Raw genomic sequence first — 25000 nt, forward strand, 5'->3', positions numbered from 1 at the left:
TGTTGTTTATGTATTTTGTTACTTTTGTAAAGCTTATTTGAACATGGGAAAAGCGCTACATGAATAAAAGTGATGATGGTAAATAAACAACCAACCAGCCAAACAAACAAACAACCAACCAACCAACCAAACAAACAGACAAACAGACAAACCGGGTTATTTGAGCAGATAAATCCACTGACCGAATCAACAGGGCTGTTAGGAAATGTAAAAGAACGGCTGTAAAGCAGCAGCAGAGCAGATGGAGGATGGAAGAGGAATGAAATGGGGCTCCGACGGGGCAGATCTTAAACTCGCTATAACAACCAGCGCGTCCGGCTGTTCTGACTGCATGACATCATCACACCGGGGATGATCTAACGCGGAGGAGGAAAAACACACATACACTCCAATACAAAAAGCACGTGAAGGCCAGAAGACACTCAGACTCATGCAGGACTACAATAAAAGCCCTTTATGAGAGTGAGACACCAGCGTTAATATTCATAGGCAAGACTGAGGAGGATGAGCCTGACGGAAGGGAAACGAACGGACAGAACGTTTCCGAACCGGAGCCGATATTGAGCAACTACATCATAGCCAAATATTTACAGTGGAGCTGTGGAGTTTTAGTTAGTTTTATTATGTAATGTCCATAAAGAGGTCAAAGGTCACAGAAAAGACAATGAATCGGAGCTGAGCTTTGATACGGTGACATCATGCGAGACCAGTGAGGTCATCGTAGACCACACCATTCACTCCAGCACAAACATAGACAAACTTTTCAGAACATGAGCCCTGTGCTTCCACTCACTGGCCACTTTATCAGAAACACCCACCCTGTGCTTCCACTCACTGGCCACTTTATCAGAAACACCCACCCTGTGCTTCCACTCACTAGCCACTTTATCAGAAACACCCACCCTGTGCTTCCACTCACTGGCCACTTTATCAGAAACACCCACCCTGTGCTTCCACTCACTGGCCACTTTATCAGAAACACCCACCCTGTGCTTCCACTCGCTGGCCACTTTATCAGAAACACCCACCCTGTGCTTCCACTCACTGGCCACTTTATCAGAAACACCCACCCTGTGCTTCCACTCACTGGCCACTTTATCAGAAACACCCACCCTGTGCTTCCACTCACTGGCCACTTTATCAGAAACACCCACCCTGTGCTTCCACTCACTGGCCACTTTATCAGAAACACCAACCCTGTGCTTCCACTCACTGGCCACTTTATCAGAAACACCAACCCTGTGCTTCCACTCACTGGCCACTTTATCAGAAACTGTGTGGATCATATGAACGTTATAGAGCTTTTTAAATGAAACAGTAGAAGCCGTATCGCCCCCTACGCTTCCTGTAGTGTATTACAGTCTGTCAGAGCGACTGTGTGGATCATATGAACATTATAGAGCTTTTTAAATGAAGCAGTAGAAGCCGTATCGCCCCCTACGCTTCCTGTAGTGTATTACAGTCTGTCAGAGCGACTGTGTGGATCATATGAACATTATAGAGCTTTTTAAATGAAACAGTAGAAGCCGTATCGCCCCCTACGCTTCCTGTAGTGTATTACAGTCTGTCAGAGCGACTGTGTGGATCATATGAACATTATAGAGCTTTTTAAATGAAACAGTAGAAGCCGTATCGCCCCCTACGCTTCCTGTAGTGTATTACAGTCTGTCAGAGCGACTGTGTGGATCATATGAACATTATAGAGCTTTTTAAATGAAACAGTAGAAGCCGTATCGCCCCCTACGCTTCCTGTAGTGTATTACAGTCTGTCAGAGCGACTGTGTGGATCATATGAACATTATAGAGCTTTTTAAATGAAACAGTAGAAGCCGTATCGCCCCCTACGCTTCCTGTAGTGTATTACAGTCTGTCAGAGCGACTGTGTGGATCATATGAACGTTATAGAGCTTTTTAAATGAAACAGTAGAAGCCGTATCACCCCCTACGCTTCCTGTAGTGTATTACAGTCTGTCAGAGCGACTGTGTGGATCATATGAACATTATAGAGCTTTTTAAATGAAACAGTAGAAGCCGTGTCGCCCCCTACGCTTCCTGTAGTGTATTACAGTCTGTCAGAGCGACTGTGTGGATCATATGAACGTTATAGAGCTTTTTAAATGAAACAGTAGAAGCCGTTTCGCCCCCTACGCTTCCTGTAGTGTATTACAGTCTGTCAGAGCGACTGTGTGGATCATATGAACATTATAGAGCTTTTTAAATGAAACAGTAGAAGCCGTATCGCCCCCTACGCTTCCTGTAGTGTATTACAGTCTGTCAGAGCGACTGTGTGGATCATATGAACGTTATAGAGCTTTTTAAATGAAACAGTAGAAGCCGTATCGCCCCCTACGCTTCCTGTAGTGTATTACAGTCTGTCAGAGCGACTGTGTGGATCATATGAACATTATAGAGCTTTTTAAATGAAACAGTAGAAGCCGTATCGCCCCCTACGCTTCCTGTAGTGTATTACAGTCTGTCAGAGCGACTGTGTGGATCATATGAACATTATAGAGCTTTTTAAATGAAACAGTAGAAGCCGTATCGCCCCCTACGCTTCCTGTAGTGTATTACAGTCTGTCAGAGCGACTGTGTGGATCATATGAACGTTATAGAGCTTTTTAAATGAAACAGTAGAAGCCGTATCGCCCCCTACGCTTCCTGTAGTGTATTACAGTCTGTCAGAGCGACTGTGTGGATCATATGAACATTATAGAGCTTTTTAAATGAAACAGTAGAAGCCGTATCGCCCCCTACGCTTCCTGTAGTGTATTACAGTCTGTCAGAGCGACTGTGTGGATCATATGAACATTATAGAGCTTTTTAAATGAAACAGTAGAAGCCGTATCGCCCCCTACGCTTCCTGTAGTGTATTACAGTCTGTCAGAGCGACTGTGTGGATCATATGAACGTTATAGAGCTTTTTAAATGAAACAGTAGAAGCCGTATCGCCCCCTACGCTTCCTGTAGTGTATTACAGTCTGTCAGAGCGACTGTGTGGATCATATGAACGTTATAGAGCTTTTTAAATGAAACAGTAGAAGCCGTATCGCCCCCTACGCTTCCTGTAGTGTATTACAGTCTGTCAGAGCGACTGTGTGGATCATATGAACATTATAGAGCTTTTTAAATGAAACAGTAGAAGCCGTATCGCCCCCTACGCTTCCTGTAGTGTATTACAGTCTGTCAGAGCGACTGTGTGGATCATATGAACATTATAGAGCTTTTTAAATGAAACAGTAGAAGCCGTATCGCCCCCTACGCTTCCTGTAGTGTATTACAGTCTGTCAGAGCGACTGTGTGGATCATATGAACATTATAGAGCTTTTTAAATGAAACAGTAGAAGCCGTATCGCCCCCTACGCTTCCTGTAGTGTATTACAGTCTGTCAGAGCGACTGTGTGGATCATATGAACATTATAGAGCTTTTTAAATGAAACAGTAGAAGCCGTATCGCCCCCTACGCTTCCTGTAGTGTATTACAGTCTGTCAGAGCGACTGTGTGGATCATATGAACATTATAGAGCTTTTTAAATGAAACAGTAGAAGCCGTATCGCCCCCTACGCTTCCTGTAGTGTATTACAGTCTGTCAGAGCGACTGTGTGGATCATATGAACGTTATAGAGCTTTTTAAATGAAACAGTAGAAGCCGTATCGCCCCCTACGCTTCCTGTAGTGTATTACAGTCTGTCAGAGCGACTGTGTGGATCATATGAACATTATAGAGCTTTTTAAATGAAACAGTAGAAGCCGTATCGCCCCCTACGCTTCCTGTAGTGTATTACAGTCTGTCAGAGCGACTGTGTGGATCATATGAACATTATAGAGCTTTTTAAATGAAACAGTAGAAGCCGTATCGCCCCCTACGCTTCCTGTAGTGTATTACAGTCTGTCAGAGCGACTGTGTGGATCATATGAAGATTATAGTGAGGTTTATAAGATGTTATTTCACAATCAACATCAATGTTGTTGAGTAATGACTGCAGCCTTACTGTACTGTGAGGGTCACTTAGAGTGCACGCACACACACACACACACACACACACACACACACACACACACACACACACACACATACATATTTGACACTTAAAACTGTGCCAGCCTGGTTGTGAAATCTGGTCATGCTTAATCTGGACTTGTTAGAATTAATGCTCTACAAAACAGAGCTTGTGTTTCACCTGCGCTGCTGCCAAACTGTGCAGAACAAACCGTGTCTGAGAAGTTGCTCCACTGCTCTGTGTGTTCCTACAAGGCTGCGTGAAAACTGACACCAGCAGAAGCACAATTTCCTTAAGAATCGTTTCCCTGCCAAACAAAATTAAAATGCTTTTTAATTTGAGCCCTGGAGCTCCGTCACATGAGGCACTTCCCACGAACTGAGCTCAATTCATGCCCCATTACTTTTTTAAAAGCAGTAAAGTGACACTGGTGATTTTTATTTCTGCAAAAAGTGAAAGGATCAACAGTTTAACTTTAAAATGCACCATATTTAGCATTTAAATGATCAGAAAAGCACATAAAATCTGTGTTATCCAGCAGCACTGCTATGTCTGATCCACTCACACCAGCGCAACACACACTAACACACCACCACCACGTCAGTGTTACTGCAGTATATTAGATTAACTGTAGTACAGTTACATGATACGTGGATTCACAGAGAACTTTATTAGGAACACCTTATCTACACCCACCGTTCACCTCCCCAGCTCCACTGACCATATAGCTTCACTCTGTAGCTCTGCAGTTACAGACTGTAGTCCATCTGTATCTCTGCGTGTTCTTCAGTGGTCAGGACCCCACAGTGCAGGTACTGTTTGGGTGGTGGGTCATTCAAACGATGGTTATTATAATTTATAACAGAGAAAATTCACATTTCTGGGTTTCTTTGGTCTCTTGTGCTCCGTCTCGGTTTTTCTTGTTTTCTCTGTTTGGAGTCTCTGAAAAACCTCCGACTGGAGGGTCAAGTAGCCCAACACTTCACCCCACCCCTCTATCCCAACAGGAATCAGGACACCCCACTCCTAGATGTGAACACAGAGGGGTAGGGCTGAGTGGTAGGGGCAAGAGGGGAAATGGGACTGGGCCTTGGGAATTTCTGACAAACTACTGCCTTAAAGCGAACTGGAGTCACCATCTACCAAGCTAGCCTCAATTTCCAGATGTCTTCGCAGTGTAATTACATTATATGTACACTCACTGGCCACTGTATGAAAACACTGACCTTATTCTTTCACTCGCTGGCCGCTTCATTAGAAACACCTACCTTGTTTATCCACTCACTGGCCACTTTATTAGAAACACTGACCTTATTCTTTCACTCGCTGGCCACTTTATTAGAAACACCTATCCTGTGCCTCCATTTACTGGCCACTTTATTAGAAACACTGACCTTATTCTTTCACTCGCTGGCCGCTTTATTAGAAACACCTATCCTGTGCCTCCATTTACTGGCCACTTTATTAGAAACACCTATCCTGTGCCTCCATTTACTGGCCACTTTATTAGAAACACCTATCCTGTGCCTCCATTTACTGGCCACTTTATTAGAAACACCTATCCTGTGCCTTCATTTACTGGCCACTTTATTAGAAACACCTATCCTGTGCCTCCATTTACTGGCCACTTTATTAGAAACACCTATCCTGTGCCTTCATTTACTGGCCACTTTATTAGAAACACCTATCCTGTGCCTCCATTTACTGGCCACTTTATTAGAAACACCTATCCTGTGCCTCCATTTACTGGCCACTTTATTAGAAACACCTATCCTGTGCCTCCATTTACTGGCCACTTTATTAGAAACACCTATCCTGTGCCTTCATTTACTGGCCACTTTATTAGAAACACCTATCCTGTGCCTCCATTTACTGGCCACTTTATTAGAAACACCTATCCTGTGCCTTCATTTACTGGCCACTTTATTAGAAACACCTATCCTGTGCCTCCATTTACTGGCCACTTTATTAGAAACACCTATCCTGTGCCTCCATTTACTGGCCACTTTATTAGAAACACCTATCCTGTGCCTCCATTTACTGGCCACTTTATTAGAAACACCTATCCTGTGCCTCCATTTACTGGCCACTTTATTAGAAACACCTATCCTGTGCCTTCATTTACTGGCCACTTCATTAGAAACACCTAACCTGTGCCTCCATTTACTGGCCACTTTATTAGAAACACCTATCCTGTGCCTCCATTTACTGGCCACTTTATTAGAAACACCTATCCTGTGCCTCCAGTTACTGGCCACATTTTTAGAAAGCTGTAAAAGGTAGGTATTTCTAATAAAGTGGCCAGTGAGTAAGGCCGTGGTAGCGACTCTGCCTGTGCTTTCTTTGAGTAACCCAGTTAAAACCGTCTGTTCTAAATTACTATCAAAGACTCAATAGAAAATATTGGTATGTGACAATTTTATGTTAAATCTTTATATTTTGTTCACTGTAATTAAATTTTTTTTATCTGAGCCAATAAAAAACTCCACTACTTTGGCTCTATTACAGTAATACATTTAAATATTCATGCTTAAATTTGTGTGGGAGCAAAAAAAGGGGGCATTTTCCGTCGCCTTCTTCCTTAACTCGTGATAAAGAGCAGCCAATCAGAGCCATCTGCTGAGCTCTGTGGTGGAACTACACCCCACCATGATACTCAAACAGCAGTGCAGAAAAAGATACGTAATGATTTGTTTGCTGGTGCTAAAATAACAGCTTCGTTTACTGCATAGTGGGGAAAAAATGCACCCGTCCGGAGTCGTGATAAGAACTGCCCCATTCAGGCCGGCCAAGAGCACTGAACACACACGAGACGCCCATCAGGCAAGCAGCATCATGCAGAGATCCCACACACACACAGCAAAGCAAGCTTGTAAATTGTGATGAAACAATCTGCCGGCGCTGCTGTTTGCCAGCTGACTCCTCCTTAACCGAAGCTTGCGGGGTCAAACATTCACGGCTGAGGTAAAGCTGGAGTTTTAGGTGTAAACAAAAAAGAGATAAATCAAATCTGCTCATTCACCCTCGCTGGACACCAAGCACGTGCACGCAGGTTTACTCCGTGCTGCAGTCGAGAACGCAACGCTTAGGCCTGATCCCCTTGTTCCTGAGCTACAGGGCAGTGGTTGAGATCTTCCCTCTGAAATGAGACCCTCTAATAAAAGAGCATCACTTCATTAACAGCTACTAGCGCCGCTCTGTAGGCGACCCTGCCCGTCTGCAGGGACAGCAGAGGAGGGGAAAGTTCAGCTCCTCACTGCTGGGCTTTAGTTACATTTAGGGATCAGACGCCTTCAAAGAGGGGGGCAGTTATTTATTATCACCCCCCCTAATTCTTCAGTGATGTGAAGCTGAAGTCAGAGATTCTCCAGATTCCTGTTAGAATTTTCCCGTTCCACCTTAAATAGTCCAGCAGTTCTGATGCCTGAGATTCCAGAATGTAACTGCTGCTCCATTTAAGGCGGAACGGGAAATTTAGATAGCTAGGTATCGACACGTCGGCACTATTAGTGATTTTTTTATGCCTGCTATATAAAAAGGGCCATAATACATTAAAATGGCAATAAACTAAGATTAGTGTAATTTTCAAGAGCGGACATTCTCACATTCGTGGGACTCTTTGGCCGCTTGTTTTCTCATCTCTCTGTTTGGAGTCTCTGAAAAAGCTCCGTTTGGAGGGTCATGCGGCCCCAGCACTTAACCCCACCCCTCTATCCCAACAGGAATCGGGACACCCCACCCCTAGATGTGAAAGGGCAAAGTGGAGGAGTAGGGGCTAAGTAGTAGGGCGAGGGGTGAAGAGGGACTGGGCTTAAGGCAGTGAGAGGGAAATGAGACAAAATGCTAAAAAGCAGCACAAACAGGACCAGCAGATGAAGACATTGGCAATAATTTGGCTGGGTGGTGGACAAAATAGTGGCTGCCACTGTTGACAGTGCTGCAACCATAGACGTGGCAGTGAAAAGGCTATGATTCATGAACCACACAGCTGAAAAATTCAAAAATAAATATATTCCTTATATCTAAACATGTGGCAACACTGTGTAGGGTTTGGGGATTTGGAGCCCCCTCTGGTGGAAATGTGTAACTGCAGATGAACAGTGTGTAAAGTAAAGGCTGAGCTTCAGAACCCAACAGTCGGATGAATCTGACTTTTCCCAGTTTGTTGAAAGATAATTCAAGGAGAACTTGAGTGACTTATCTATTGTCATCATATCTTCACCAGTAAAGTATTGATTTTGAGCTCATACGAGGCCTAAACATCGAGCCGGACCTTCTTTTTAAGTGTGTGTGTGACATTAATACCTAAAGAAATCCCGACGTGGTGTGAAAGACTTTAATGGCTATTTCAGGCTTCATAAGGCGACTCACCGTGTTTTACTTTGTCTTTTGGCTCCATATTCAGTAAGTGACACTTCTCAGTTTTAACAGAAAATATTGCACAATGCTGCTTTAGTTCTTAGGAATAAAAGGAGGGATGGAAAACGGTGGATGTGAAAATGAAACACTTTAAAAAGGTTCTTTAAGGGTTCTTTACCCTCGTAACCCTCAGCGCTCTGCTCAGCCATGTGGTAGAGCACATTTGGAGCCACTATACACGCCATCCTGACCGTTTGGTAGATGTGAATTTTACTTTTTTGGTAGATTTTAAAAATTGTGGGGTCAAAAAAAAGAAAAAGAAAAAACCCACAATTTTTTACCAATTTCTATTATTGACCCAAACAAATAAAAACACAAAATATTACATTTCATTGCGTTTTTCTTGGTGAGGACATTAAAGGGTTTAAAAAAGGTGGTTCTGCAAGGGCTCTTTAGTAAAGAAAAGGGTTCTATATGGAACCCAGAACACTCAAAGAACCCTTTGCATGATTGAAGAGTTCTTTGCATCATGAAAGGGTTCTTCAGAGAATGGTGCAGTAGATGGTTTTATATAGCACCCAAAAGAGTTCTTCTATTGTTACGGCGTCAATGTTGAGGTTCTTCTATTGTTATGGTGTCAATGTTGAGGTTCTTCTATTGTTAACCGGGTCAATGTTGAGGTTCTTCTATTGTGACCGTGTCAATGTTGAGGTTCTTCTATTGTTACAGTGACAATGTTGAGGTTCTTCTATTGTTATGGTGTCAATGTTGAGGTTCTTCTATTGTTAACCGTGTCAATGTTGAGGTTCTTCTATTGTTACGGTGTCAATGTTGAGGTTCTTCTATTGTTACGGTGTCAATGTTGAGGTTCTTCTATTGTTACAGTGTCAATGTTGAGGTTCTTCTATTGTGACCATGTCAATGTTGAGGTTCTTCTATTGTGACCGTGTCAATGTTGAGGTTCTTCTATTGTTACAGTTTGCTTGTAACAACAGAGGAACACTTTTGGGTGCTTTTTTCAGAAAGGTTCTGCACAGAACCATCAACAGCCCAACCATTTGTCCCTTTGGTTCTACATAGAACCTTTTGAAAAGTACCAAAAAGGGTTCTTTATTGTTATGATGTCATTTCTATAACAATAGAAGAACACTTTTAAATGCTATATAGAACCCTTTTCAAAAATGTTTTGTACAGAACCATCTATGGCACATTTCCCATCAATCTGAAGAACGCTTTCATGATGCAAAGAACCTTGTATTCATGCAAAGGGTTCTTTGAGTGTTCATGGTTCTACATAGAACCAATTTCTTTGCTAAAGAACCCTTGAAGAACCATTACTTTCAGCAGTGTTATGAAGAAAACCCTTTGCCTGATTCTGGGATTCTTGGCATTGTGAAAGGGTTCTTCAGGTTCATGGAGAACGTGTTGAATATGGTTCTATATAGCAGCACTACTGTGACAAGTTTGGCATCGTATAAAGTAAGAACCTATTTCGGTGCTGTATAAACTATTTTTTTAACTAAGGAACCCTTGAAGAACCAGTAAGTGTGAATAAAGCTACACGGACGTCGCGAGTGGACCTCAAGGAGAAGCATAAACACAGTGATTGTGTGGCAGCAGAGACAGCCGAGGCCTCCGCTGTCCTCTCCCGGAGGAGATGTAATGAGCAGGTTATGTAATGGCAGCGTTCTGGGACACTGACACAGCAGGAACACCAGGGCTGAGATCCAACATCGCTCTCCAGGGGGTTAAAGGATAAAACCTGCGGCGCCGTCACCTCCCCGGCCGCTCTGACACCGGCACACTCCCCTGCCTCATCTGCAGCTCAGCTCGCTGCCTGTTTCACAAACAGCACCATCCTCTGTTCTTCATCGCTGATTATGTAATGCAGAGACAAGAAAGAACCGCTTCAGCTGCCAAACCAGGTTCTCCAGCACAGAGCACACACTCCAGGACATGACTGCAGACCAGACAACCTAGCTTCACCTCCTCATCCAATGAGAGCCCATGTTTTTCCATATATACATTAATAAGTTATTGAATTCCTATTTTCTTATATTTTTTATTTGTACTTTGTATCACACCTGTAACACACCTAACCCGACACAATCACACCTGTAACACACCTAACCCGACGCAATCACACCTGTAACACACCTAACCTGACGCAATCACACCTGTAACACACCTAACCTGACACAATCACACCTGTAACACACCTAACCTGACGCAATCACACCTGTAACACACCTAACCCGACGCAATCACACCTGTAACACACCTAACCCGACGCAATCACACCTGTAACACATCTAACCTGACGCAATCACACCTGTAACACACCTAACCTGACGCAATCACACCTGTAACACACCTAACCTGACGCAATCACACCTGTAACACACCTAACCTGACGCAATCACACCTGTAACACACCTAACCTGACGCAATCACACCTGTAACACACCTAACCTGACGCAATCACACCTGTAACACACCTAACCTGACGCAATCACACCTGTAACACATCTAACCTGACGCAATCACACCTGTAACACACCTAACCTGACGCAATCACACCTGTAACACACCTAACCTGACACAATCACACCTGTAACACACCTAACCTGACACAATCACACCTGTAACACACCTAACCTGACGCAATCACACCTGTAACACACCTAACCTGACGCAATCACACCTGTAACACACCTAACCTGACGCAATCACACCTGTAACACACCTAACCTGACACAATCACACCTGTAACACACCTAACCTGACACAATCACACCTGTAACACACCTAACCTGACACAATCACACCTGTAACACATCTAACCTGACACAATCACACCTGTAACACACCTAACCTGACGCAATCACACCTGTAACACACCTAACCTGACGCAATCACACCTGTAACACACCTAACCTGACGCAATCACACCTGTAACACACCTAACCTGACGCAATCACACCTGTAACACATCTAACCTGACACAATCACACCTGTAATACATCTAACCTGACACAATCACACCTGTAACACACCTAACCTGACACAATCACACCTGTAACACACCTAACCTGACACAATCACACCTGTAACACATCTAACCTGACACAATCACACCTGTAACACACCTAACCTGACACAATCACACCTGTAACACACCTAACCTGACACAATCACACCTGTAACACACCTAACCTGACACAATCACACCTGTAACACACCTGAGGATTCTCTTACCAGCTTTAATATGTTAAAATAGTAAAATTCATCAAAGGCCAATTAGCCTTCGGATTAAACACACTGTGGATTAGCCTTCGGATTAAACACACGGATTAAACACACTAACCTGACACAATCACACCTGTAACACATCTAACCTGACACAATCACACCTGTAACACACCTAACCTGACACAATCACACCTGTAACACATCTAACCTGACACAATCACACCTGTAATACACCTAACCTGACACAATCACACCTGTAACACATCTAACCTGACACAATCACACCTGTAACACACCTAACCTGACACAATCACACCTGTAACACACCTAACCTGACACAATCACACCTGTAACACACCTGAGGATTCTCTTACCAGCTTTAATATGTTAAAATAGTAAAATTCATCAAAGGCCAATTAGCCTTCGGATTAAACACACTGTGGATTAGCCTTCGGATTAAACACACGGATTAAACACACTAACCTGACACAATCACACCTGTAACACATCTAACCTGACACAATCACACCTGTAACACACCTAACCTGACACAATAACACCTGTAACACATCTAACCTGACACAATCACACCTGTAACACACCTGAGGATTCTCTTACCAGCTTTAATATGTTAAAATAGTAAAATTCATCAAAGGCCAATTAGCCTTCGGATTAAACACACTGTGGAAAGCTGGTAGGTGTCCCCAGACTTCTGACAGTCAGTGTATATTAGGGGTTGGGGGAAAATCGGTTCTTAGATGCATCGCGATGCAGACGTGGGCGATTCTGAGTCGATTCACAAACGTCAAAAATCGATTTTCTGTGTTTTAATTTATAAAGTAATGTTGACGGAAAGCAAAAGGCGGAATTTGGAAGCGTGGAAGTGCAGCGCCCGGACAGTCTGTGGCAGCACACAACAAAAACACACCAGGGTGAGCGAGAAATCGGACCGGCTCTGCATTAAAGCCAGGCTAGATCAGGAGTCACAACCCAAATGTTAAGAAGAGCCTTTGTGTCCTTTCTGGTCTCCACCAGAAAACTCTCCCTCAGAAGCAGAGCAGCTTATTGTAAAACGTCTCTCAGCGTTCGGCTGATTTACGAGGCTGAAGTCGCTCCTGATTCTCCAGCTTCTCGTTCGGATTTTCCCGCTCCACCTTAAATTCTGACTGAGGAGCCAGAGTGTAAATGCAGCACCATTTAAGGTGGAACAGGCAAATTTGAAAGAGAAGCGACTTCATCTTCACAATTTTTAGTGTTTGTCTCTCGTCGCAGGTTTAACGTTCCAGGAAACTGTGCTGCTTATAAATCCGAATGAGTCCATTCGTCTCCAAACGTTCGTCTTAAATCTCTCTTCGCACTTGGCCCGGCGAGACTGCGCTGCCCGGTGACCTGCAGTCTGCAGACCAGCTCTCAGTCGTTGAGAACCAGAGCTTTCGCACGCTTTGGAGCCGAGATTCAGCGTCCAGTCTCCAAGATATTTTACTGACACGGTGACCCCCCAACTCTCTACACCGAGACCAAAACCGACGCTATAAAACCGCTAAACTGAACGGGCAGGACGGCTGTAACGTGCCGCGTGGACGTCCAGCACCACTGGACCTTATTTCACCCTGACAGAGCATCTGATCACAGAGGAGTGGCAGCGGCGTCTCACGAGCTCCAAACAAGAGCCGTGAGTGAGAGGCGGCCAGTTCACTCACCACATCACTTCCTTCAGATCTATTAATAAAGACATTGGAAGTAAATTCATTATGGATCATTATAAACACTTCGCTTTGAACTCCCGAGTCCTCAGACGGGGAGAAAACAGAAATCCTGTATAGAAAAAAAGATCGATAATCGTTTTATAATCGCATCGCAGCCTCTGGATCGTAATCAAACCGTGAGGTGCCTAAAGATTCCCACCCCTGGTGTATATCAACACACAGGTTGTGTAAACAAAGCAAACAAACAAACAAAGCTGCAGGAGCCGGACTGGACACAGGGTGTTGCTTTTCCTTTTTTGGCTGAGTGTCTATCCACAGCAGGAAAGCAGAGACATGCGCACAGCGGTTCATCCACACCACCGTTTCCCCACCAGCTTCCGCACACAGCGGGAGAGACATGCGCCTGAGCAGGTCTGGTGCGTGTGAGGGTCTCACTGTCTGCCCTGCTACCCAGAAATCCTCTCTCAGAAGCATGTTTACATTCCAGCGGTGATGTTATCAGCCTTCACTCCGTATCGTCCTCCTGCCGCGGTCTCACCGGCTCCTCCCCTCAGAGGAACTGCTCTGTTTGCGCCATGTGCTCCTCTCAGGAATGTTTTGGATATAGGAATGTAGCTCATCAGCCAAGACATATTTGGTGTCTGAAGTTTGAAAATCACCATATTAATTATTAATATACACCGGTCAGGCGTAACATTCTGACCACCTCCTCGTTTCTACGCTCACTGTCCACTGTCTATTAGACACTCCTACCTTGTGGGTCCACCTTGTAGATGTAAAGTCAGAGACGACAGCTCATCTGCTGCTGCACAGTTTGTGCTGGTCATCCTCTAGTCCTTCATCAGTGGCCACAGGACGCTGCTGGCTGGATGTTTTTGGTTGGTGGACTATTCTCAGTCCAGCAGCGACACTGAGGTGTTTAAACTCCAGCAGCACTGCTGTGTCTGATCCACTCAGACCAGCACAGCACCCACCACCCAAACAGTACCTGCTCTGTGAGGGTCCATGGGGGTCCTGACCACTGAAGAACAGGGTAACAGAGTATCAGAGAAACAGATGGACTACAGTCTGTAACTGTAGAACTACAGAGTGCAGCTATACAGTAAGAGGAGCTGATAAGATGGACAGTGAGCGTAGAAACAAGGAGGTGGTCAGGATGTTCTGCCTGATGGTGCCATTAAAAGTTCTGTTACCACTGTTCTTGGTTGCACTCACACCTTCGTACAGATCATCCTTAATTTGTTCAGGTGAGTACTGTATGGTACAGTATGTACTGGGCTTAAGTGAATGTGCAAGAAGGGTTAATTTGAAACGGGTGATTTTGAGTGATTCATTCATTACCAAGGAGATAATAACACGCATCCGAACAGACACTCGACTCCTGCAACACATCAATTATCCGTCCCAGCCAGTCCTGGCAGGTCCTGCAGTGTTACATCCCAGACAAACACGAGAATAACCAAACATCAGAACGGCTTGCAGAGCGTTAGCACATAGTAACCGCAAATTACCCAAAATCTCTGGCAGCAAGTCAGTGAGGAGAGGAGGGGCTGAGAGAGGAGCTCAAGCAGCTCTTTACCTAAAGAAAACCACAACTTTAGCTGATGGTTATGAGGTGGAGATGAAAATGTCCTATCACGATTTCAGACATGGTTATATAATTCAGAAGGTCTCGGCCCAATTCCAGCTAACTTAAAAAATCTGTTTACAAAATGGCAAAAACTACATGTAACCTAACGAGAAACTGTAGAACAGACTCGGTTTATATCACAATACCTAACCGACTCTAAATGTAGGTATTGTGATATAAACCGAGTCTGTTCTACAGTTTCTCATTAGGCTGAATGAATAACCGGCTCTAAATGTAGGTATTGTGATATAAACTGAGTCTGTTCTACAGTTTCTCATTAGACTGAATGAATAACTGACTCTAAATGTAGGTATTGTGATATAAACCGAGTCCGTTCTACAGTTTCTCATTAGACTGAATGAATAACCGGCTCTAAATGTAGGTATTGTGATATAAACCGAGTCCGTTCTACAGTTTCTCATTAGACTGAATGAATAACCGGCTCTAAATGTAGGTGTTGTGATATAAACCGAGTCCGTTCTACAGTTTCTCATTAGACTGAATGAATAACCGGCTCTAAATGTAGGTGTTGTGATATAAACCGAGTCCGTTCTACAGTTTCTCATTAGACTGAATGAATAACCGGCTCTAAATGTAGGTATTGTGATATAAACCGAGTCCGTTCTACAGTTTCTCATTAGACTGAATGAATAACCGACTCTAAATGTAGGTATTGTGATATAAACCGAGTCCGTTCTACAGTTTCTCGTTAGGCTGAATGAATAACCGACTCTAAATGTAGGTATTGTGATATAAACCGAGTCCGTTCTACAGTTTCTCGTTAGACTGAATAAATAACCGGCTCTAAATGTAGGTATTGTGATATAAACCGAGTCCGTTCTACAGTTTCTCGTTAGGCTGAATGAATAACCGGCTCTAAATGTAGGTATTGTGATATAAACCGAGTCCGTTCTACAGTTTCTCGTTAGGCTGAATGAATAACCGGCTCTAAATGTAGGTATTGTGATATAAACCGAGTCCGTTCTACAGTTTCTCGTTAGGCTGAATGAATAACCGGCTCTAAATGTAGGTATTGTGATATAAACCGAGTCCGTTCTACAGTTTCTCGTTAGACTGAATGAATAACCGACTCTAAATGTAGGTATTGTGATATAAACCGAGTCCGTTCTACAGTTTCTCATTAGACTGAATGAATTACCGACTCTAAATGTAGGTATTGTGATATAAACCGAGTCCGTTCTACAGTTTCTCATTAGACTGAATGAATAACCGACTCTAAATGTAGGTATTGTGATATAAACCGAGTCCGTTCTACAGTTTCTCATTAGACTGAATGAATAACCGACTCTAAATGTAGGTATTGTGATATAAACCGAGTCCGTTCTACAGTTTCTCATTAGACTGAATGAATAACCGACTCTAAATGTAGGTATTGTGATATAAACCGAGTCCGTTCTACAGTTTCTCATTAGACTGAATGAATAACCGACTCTAAATGTAGGTATTGTGATATAAACCGAGTCCGTTCTACAGTTTCTCATTAGACTGAATGAATAACCGACTCTAAATGTAGGTATTGTGATATAAACCGAGTCCGTTCTACAGTTTCTCATTAGACTGAATGAATAACCGACTCTAAATGTAGGTATTGTGATATAAACCGAGTCCGTTCTACAGTTTCTCATTAGGCTGAATGAATAACCGACTCTAAATGTAGGTATTGTGATATAAACCGAGTCCGTTCTACAGTTTCTCATTAGACTGAATGAATAACCGACTCTAAATGTAGGTATTGTGATATAAACCGAGTCTGTTCTACAGTTTCTCATTAGGCTGAATGAATAACCGACTCTAAATGTAGGTATTGTGATATAAACTGAGTCCGTTCTACAGTTTCTCATTAGACTGAATGAATAACCGACTCTAAATGTAGGTATTGTGATATAAACCGAGTCCGTTCTACAGTTTCTCATTAGACTGAATGAATAACCGACTCTAAATGTAGGCATTGTGATATAAACTGAGTCCGTTCTACAGTTTCTCATTAGGCTGAATGAATAACCGACTCTAAATGTAGGTATTGTGATATAAACCGAGTCCGTTCTACAGTTTCTCATTAGACTGAATGAATAACCGGCTCTAAATGTAGGCATTGTGATATAAACCGAGTCCGTTCTACAGTTTCTCATTAGGCTGAATGAATAACCGGCTCTAAATGTAGGTATTGTGATATAAACCGAGTCCGTTCTACAGTTTCTCATTAGGCTGAATGAATAACCGACTCTAAATGTAGGTATTGTGATATAAACCGAGTCCGTTCTACAGTTTCTCATTAGGCTGAATGAATAACCGGCTCTAAATGTAGGTATTGTGATATAAACCGAGTCCGTTCTACAGTTTCTCATTAGACTGAATGAATAACCGACTCTAAATGTAGGTATTGTGATATAAACCGAGTCCGTTCTACAGTTTCTCATTAGACTGAATGAATAACCGACTCTAAATGTAGGTATTGTGATATAAACCGAGTCCGTTCTACAGTTTCTCATTAGACTGAATGAATAACCGACTCTAAATGTAGGTATTGCGATACAAACCGAGTCCGTTCTACAGTTTCTCATTAGGCTGAATGAATCACCGACTCTAAATGTAGGTATTGCGATATAAACCGAGTCCGTTCTACAGTTTCTCATTAGGCTGAATGAATAACCGACTCTAAATGTAGGTATTGCGATATAAACCGAGTCCGTTCTACAGTTTCTCGTTAGACTGAATGAATAACCGACTCTAAATGTAGGTATTGCGATATAAACCGAGTCCGTTCTACAGTTTCTCGTTAGACTGAATGAATAACCGGCTCTAAATGTAGGTATTGTGATATAAACCGAGTCCGTTCTACAGTTTCTCGTTAGACTGAATGAATAACCGGCTCTAAATGTAGGTATTGTGATATAAACCGAGTCCGTTCTACAGTTTCTCGTTAGACTGAATGAATAACCGGCTCTAAATGTAGGTATTGTGATATAAACCGAGTCCGTTCTACAGTTTCTCGTTAGACTGAATGAATAACCGGCTCTAAATGTAGGTATTGTGATATAAACCGAGTCCGTTCTACAGTTTCTCGTTAGACTGAATGAATAACCGACTCTAAATGTAGGTATTGTGATATAAACCGAGTCCGTTCTACAGTTTCTCGTTAGACTGAATGAATAACCGGCTCTAAATGTAGGTATTGTGATATAAACCGAGTCCGTTCTACAGTTTCTCGTTAGACTGAATGAATAACCGACTCTAAATGTAGGTATTGTGATATAGACCGAGTCCGTTCTACAGTTTCTCATTAGACTGAATGAATAACCGACTCTAAATGTAGGTATTGTGATATAAACCGAGTCCGTTCTACAGTTTCTCGTTAGACTGAATGAATAACCGACTCTAAATGTAGGTATTGTGATATAAACCGAGTCCGTTCTACAGTTTCTCGTTAGACTGAATGAATAACCGACTCTAAATGTAGGTATTGTGATATAAACCGAGTCCGTTCTACAGTTTCTCATTAGACTGAATGAATAACCGACTCTAAATGTAGGTATTGTGATATAAACCGAGTCCGTTCTACAGTTTCTCATTAGACTGAATGAATAACCGACTCTAAATGTAGGTATTGTGATATAAACCGAGTCTGTTCTACAGTTTCTCATTAGACTGAATGAATAACTGACTCTAAATGTAGGTATTGTGATATAAACCGAGTCCGTTCTACAGTTTCTCATTAGACTGAATGAATAACCGGCTCTAAATGTAGGTATTGTGATATAAACCGAGTCCGTTCTACAGTTTCTCATTAGACTGAATGAATAACCGACTCTAAATGTAGGTATTGTGATATAAACCGAGTCTGTTCTACAGTTTCTCATTAGGCTGAATGAATAACCGACTCTAAATGTAGGTATTGTGATATAAACCGAGTCCGTTCTACAGTTTCTCATTAGGCTGAATGAATAACCGGCTCTAAATGTAAGTATTGTGATATAAACCGAGTCTGTTCTACAGTTTCTCATTAGACTGAATGAATAACCGACTCTAAATGTAGGTATTGTGATATAAACCGAGTCCGTTCTACAGTTTCTCATTAGGCTGAATGAATAACCGACTCTAAATGTAGGTATTGTGATATAAACCGAGTCCGTTCTACAGTTTCTCATTAGACTGAATGAATAACCGACTCTAAATGTAGGTATTGTGATATAAACCGAGTCCGTTCTACAGTTTCTCATTAGGCTGAATGAATAACCGACTCTAAATGTAGGTATTGTGATATAAACCGAGTCCGTTCTACAGTTTCTCATTAGGCTGAATGAATAACCGACTCTAAATGTAGGTATTGTGATATAAACCGAGTCCGTTCTACAGTTTCTCATTAGACTGAATGAATAACCGACTCTAAATGTAGGTATTGTGATATAAACCGAGTCCGTTCTACAGTTTCTCGTTAGACTGAATGAATAACCGACTCTAAATGTAGGTATTGTGATATAAACCGAGTCCGTTCTACAGTTTCTCGTTAGACTGAATGAATAACCGACTCTAAATGTAGGTATTGTGATATAAACCGAGTCCGTTCTACAGTTTCTCATTAGACTGAATGAATAACCGACTCTAAATGTAGGTATTGTGATATAAACCGAGTCCGTTCTACAGTTTATTATTAGGCTGAATGAATAACCGGCTCTAAATGTAGGTATTGTGATATAAACCGAGTCCGTTCTACAGTTTCTCATTAGACTGAATGAATAACCGACTCTAAATGTAGGTATTGTGATATAAACCGAGTCTGTTCTACAGTTTCTCATTAGACTGAATGAATAACTGACTCTAAATGTAGGTATTGTGATATAAACCGAGTCCGTTCTACAGTTTCTCATTAGACTGAATGAATAACCGGCTCTAAATGTAGGTATTGTGATATAAACCGAGTCCGTTCTACAGTTTCTCATTAGACTGAATGAATAACCGACTCTAAATGTAGGTATTGTGATATAAACCGAGTCCGTTCTACAGTTTCTCATTAGACTAAATGAATAACCGACTCTAAATGTAGGTATTGTGATATAAACCGAGTCCGTTCTACAGTTTCTCGTTAGACTGAATGAATAACCGACTCTAAATGTAGGTATTGTGATATAAACCGAGTCCGTTCTACAGTTTCTCATTAGACTAAATGAATAACCGACTCTAAATGTAGGTATTGTGATATAAACCGAGTCCGTTCTACAGTTTCTCATTAGGCTGAATGAATAACCGACTCTAAATGTAGGTATTGTGATATAAACCGAGTCCGTTCTACAGTTTCTCATTAGACTGAATGAATAACCGGCTCTAAATGTAGGTATTGTGATATAAACCGAGTCCGTTCTACAGTTTCTCATTAGACTGAATGAATAACCGGCTCTAAATGTAGGTATTGTGATATAAACCGAGTCCGTTCTACAGTTTCTCGTTAGACTGAATGAATAACCGGCTCTAAATGTAGGTATTGTGATATAAACCGAGTCCGTTCTACAGTTTCTCATTAGGCTGAATGAATAACCGACTCTAAATGTAGGTACTGTGATATAAACCGAGTCCGTTCTACAGTTTCTCATTAGACTGAATGAATAACCGACTCTAAATGTAGGTATTGTGATATAAACCGAGTCCGTTCTACAGTTTCTCATTAGGCTGAATGAATAACCGACTCTAAATGTAGGTATTGTGATATAAACCGAGTCCGTTCTACAGTTTTATCTCATTCCCCATCAGTCTGAAGAACCATGTAAGCATGTCAATAGCTCTTTGAGTGTTCATGGTTATATATCTCTTTACTAAAGAACCCTTGAAGAACCACACCGAGTGGCACAAACGTCTAAGTGTTCAGTTTGTTTACTTGTTTTTTTTTTATTTGTTAAGCCTGTAACAATACACACCTTTACATGTGCAGCAGTTTTAGAATCATTTTGCTGATTTTTTCATACATTCGTCCATTTATACACCTACCAACTGCACAAACTCCTAATTATACATGCAAAAGGTATTTTGCCAATAATTTCATTCTGATTGAATGTTACTTTATTAGCAGGTGCTCTCATCTCAATGTGCAAACAGTGAGAGTACAAACATAAAAGTTTCAGCAGAATCTACAGGATTTATTACTTTAACAGACAAAAGTCTAATCACAGCTTGAAGAAATCTACTTTGAATGTTGTTTATAAGCACCAAAAGGACGTAAACAAACAATAAACACGTGTGTTTAAGTGCAGAGACACAGTAGAGTCATGACAGCAGCGCTGCTCAGTCTGTCACTTTACCCCAAACCCAAGCTGGGCTGAGACATTATCCTCTGCCCACTGGAGCTGCACGGCAAGATGAACTATTAACAAGCAGGAACGTAAAATGAAACAAAGTTCCTCCTGAAGGCGCAGCCGGAATGACGGACCGTCGGAGACTGACCACAGCAGAGCAACATAAACACACACAGCAGAGCAGAGTGAGAGTTAAAGGCTCTTTACCTCAAAGAAGCTGCGCAAGAAATATATCACACTCAGCATGGCGAGAGACTCACGGAGGAGAAAACACTCCACTCTCCCTCTCCCACTCTTTCGCTCTGCCTCTCTCTCTCTCTCTCCGCCTCTATCTGTCCCTCTGTTCTCTATCCAGCCTGCTGCCGCATGCTCACTTGTTGCTATTTTGGCAAGCGCAGAGGATTGAGAGAGAGAGAGAGAGAGAGAGAGAGAGAGAGAGAGAGAGAGAGAGAGTGTAACAGAGTGGGAGAGGGAGAGTGAAGTATAAGAAATGAGAAAGAGACGGGATAATTTCTCATAAAAAGAGAGAGAGAGAGAGAGAGAGAGAGAGACAGACAGACAGACAGACAGCCAGAGGGATTATTAGGTAGTTAGACAGGCAGGCAGACAAACAGGGATTGATAGGTAGTTAGACAGACAGACAGATTGATATGTAGTTATACAGACAGACAGACAGACAGATTGATATGTAGTTATACAGACAGACAGACAGACAGATTTGTAGTTATACAGACAGACAGACAGAGGGATTGATAGGTAGTTAGACAGACAAACAGACAGATTGATATGTAGTTATACAGACAGACAGACAGACAGATACACAGACAGATAAATAGATATGTAGTTATACAGACAGACAGACAGACAGATTGATATGTAGTTATACAGACAGACAGACAGACAGACAGATAGACAGACAGATAGATAGATATGTAGTTATACAGACAGACAGACAGACAGATTGATATGTAGTTATACAGACAGACAGACAGACAGACAGACAGACAGATAGATAGATATGTAGTTATACAGACAGACAGACAGACAGATTGATATGTAGTTATACAGACAGACAGACAGACAGATAGACAGACAGATAGATAGATATGTAGTTATATAGACAGACAGACAGACAGATAGATATGCAGTTATACATACAGACAGACAGACAGACAGACAGGTCCTAGCGTATCAGTGGTGTTAGTGTTGACGCTGTATTAAACAGCTCTGTAACCACAGACTGTTCAGCTCCTTCTGCTCCAATCAGATTCCACGATTTAATTATACACAACACTGACCACACGACCAGCCCAGTCTGAACGGTGTGGGTGTGAGAGAGAGAGGGAGAGGGAGAGAGAGAGAGAGAGAGAGCGAGAGAGAGAGAGAGGGAGAGGCGGAGGTGTGTACTGTACTCTGACCTGAACACTACTGTAAAGCTGAGCTGGGGTTCAGACACCGACACACAGATTAATATTAATAACTAACAGCTCAGTCCGACCGCTCGTTCATCGGGTTCTCATACTAACTTCTGCTCCACCTTAAATGCTGCGGTTGCCTTGAGGTGGCAGAACGTAACTGCTACGCAACTGAAGGCGGAGCAGAAAATGAGAATAAGCAGCTGTGGATTAAGACGTCAGCGTCAGTAACAGCTCAACTGACCAGAGTCCTGGATTTTACAGCACTTGGAGCAGACGTGCAGCGCGATCTGCTGACCGCGATCTAGAGGGAGATTAATCAGGCTATTGTTTATATAAGGTTGGAAAAACGACTGGGTTCAGGGGTCAGCCTGAGGCCTTGTCCACATTACACACGCCATACACACTCAAGGGACACGAGATGAAAAACTCCCTGATACCTGATATACGGGACGACTATTAAGGTGCCGCTTTCTGTCTCACAGTACAACTTTACAAATACTTTACAAATACTTTACAAATACTTTTTAAATATTTGTATTCAAGTGACTTCAGTTCATGATCATATCAACTTGAGTATGTGCACTGAGCAGACAGACAGACAGACAGGTTGATAAATAGTTATACAGACAGATAGACTGATAGAAAGACTGATATGCAGTTATGCAGACAGACAGACTGACTCACTGACTAACGGGTCGATAGGTAGTTATACAGACAGACAGACAGATAGACTGATAGACAGATTGATAGGCAGTTATACAGACAGACAGACAGACTGGTCGATAGGTAGTTATACAGACAGACAGACAGACAGACAGATTTGTAGTTATACAGACAGACAGACAGAGGGATTGATAGGTAGTTAGACAGACAAACAGACAGATTGATATGTAGTTATACAGACAGACAGACAGACAGATACACAGACAGATAAATAGATATGTAGTTATACAGACAGACAGACAGACAGATTGATATGTAGTTATACAGACAGACAGACAGACAGACAGATAGACAGACAGATAGATAGATATGTAGTTATACAGACAGACAGACAGACAGATTGATATGTAGTTATACAGACAGACAGACAGACAGACAGACAGACAGATAGATAGATATGTAGTTATACAGACAGACAGACAGACAGATTGATATGTAGTTATACAGACAGACAGACAGACAGATAGACAGACAGATAGATAGATATGTAGTTATATAGACAGACAGACAGACAGATAGATATGCAGTTATACATACAGACAGACAGACAGACAGACAGGTCCTAGCGTATCAGTGGTGTTAGTGTTGACGCTGTATTAAACAGCTCTGTAACCACAGACTGTTCAGCTCCTTCTGCTCCAATCAGATTCCACGATTTAATTATACACAACACTGACCACACGACCAGCCCAGTCTGAACGGTGTGGGTGTGAGAGAGAGAGGGAGAGGGAGAGAGAGAGAGAGAGAGCGAGAGAGAGAGAGAGGGAGAGGCGGAGGTGTGTACTGTACTCTGACCTGAACACTACTGTAAAGCTGAGCTGGGGTTCAGACACCGACACACAGATTAATATTAATAACTAACAGCTCAGTCCGACCGCTCGTTCATCGGGTTCTCATACTAACTTCTGCTCCACCTTAAATGCTGCGGTTGCCTTGAGGTGGCAGAACGTAACTGCTACGCAACTGAAGGCGGAGCAGAAAATGAGAATAAGCAGCTGTGGATTAAGACGTCAGCGTCAGTAACAGCTCAACTGACCAGAGTCCTGGATTTTACAGCACTTGGAGCAGACGTGCAGCGCGATCTGCTGACCGCGATCTAGAGGGAGATTAATCAGGCTATTGTTTATATAAGGTTGGAAAAACGACTGGGTTCAGGGGTCAGCCTGAGGCCTTGTCCACATTACACACGCCATACACACTCAAGGGACACGAGATGAAAAACTCCCTGATACCTGATATACGGGACGACTATTAAGGTGCCGCTTTCTGTCTCACAGTACAACTTTACAAATACTTTACAAATACTTTACAAATACTTTTTAAATATTTGTATTCAAGTGACTTCAGTTCATGATCATATCAACTTGAGTATGTGCACTGAGCAGACAGACAGACAGACAGGTTGATAAATAGTTATACAGACAGATAGACTGATAGAAAGACTGATATGCAGTTATGCAGACAGACAGACTGACTCACTGACTAACGGGTCGATAGGTAGTTATACAGACAGACAGACAGATAGACTGATAGACAGATTGATAGGCAGTTATACAGACAGACAGACAGACTGGTCGATAGGTAGTTATACAGACAGACAGACAGACAGAC

The 25000-nt window shown here is 42.4% G+C and overlaps 1 protein-coding gene across 3 annotated transcripts in view; it reads right to left on the minus strand.

Moving 5' to 3' along the window:
* Positions 1-25000, minus strand: part of arhgef4 (Rho guanine nucleotide exchange factor (GEF) 4) — a 186570-nt gene that overhangs the window by 103743 nt on the left and 57827 nt on the right. The window contains exon 1 of one of the 3 annotated variants that reach the window (XM_037547696.1): positions 21456-21582. The exons of the other annotated variants lie outside the window; for them this stretch is intronic. Within the exon in view, the coding sequence (XP_037403593.1) occupies positions 21456-21494 (39 nt within the window). The 5' untranslated portion in view covers positions 21495-21582. Of the gene's footprint in view, positions 1-21455; positions 21583-25000 lie in introns of those variants that run through there. 3 annotated transcript variants of the gene reach the window in all.

This window comes from Pygocentrus nattereri, chromosome 19 (genome assembly GCF_015220715.1).
Source record: "Pygocentrus nattereri isolate fPygNat1 chromosome 19, fPygNat1.pri, whole genome shotgun sequence".
Taxonomy (NCBI): Eukaryota; Metazoa; Chordata; class Actinopteri; order Characiformes; family Serrasalmidae; genus Pygocentrus; species Pygocentrus nattereri.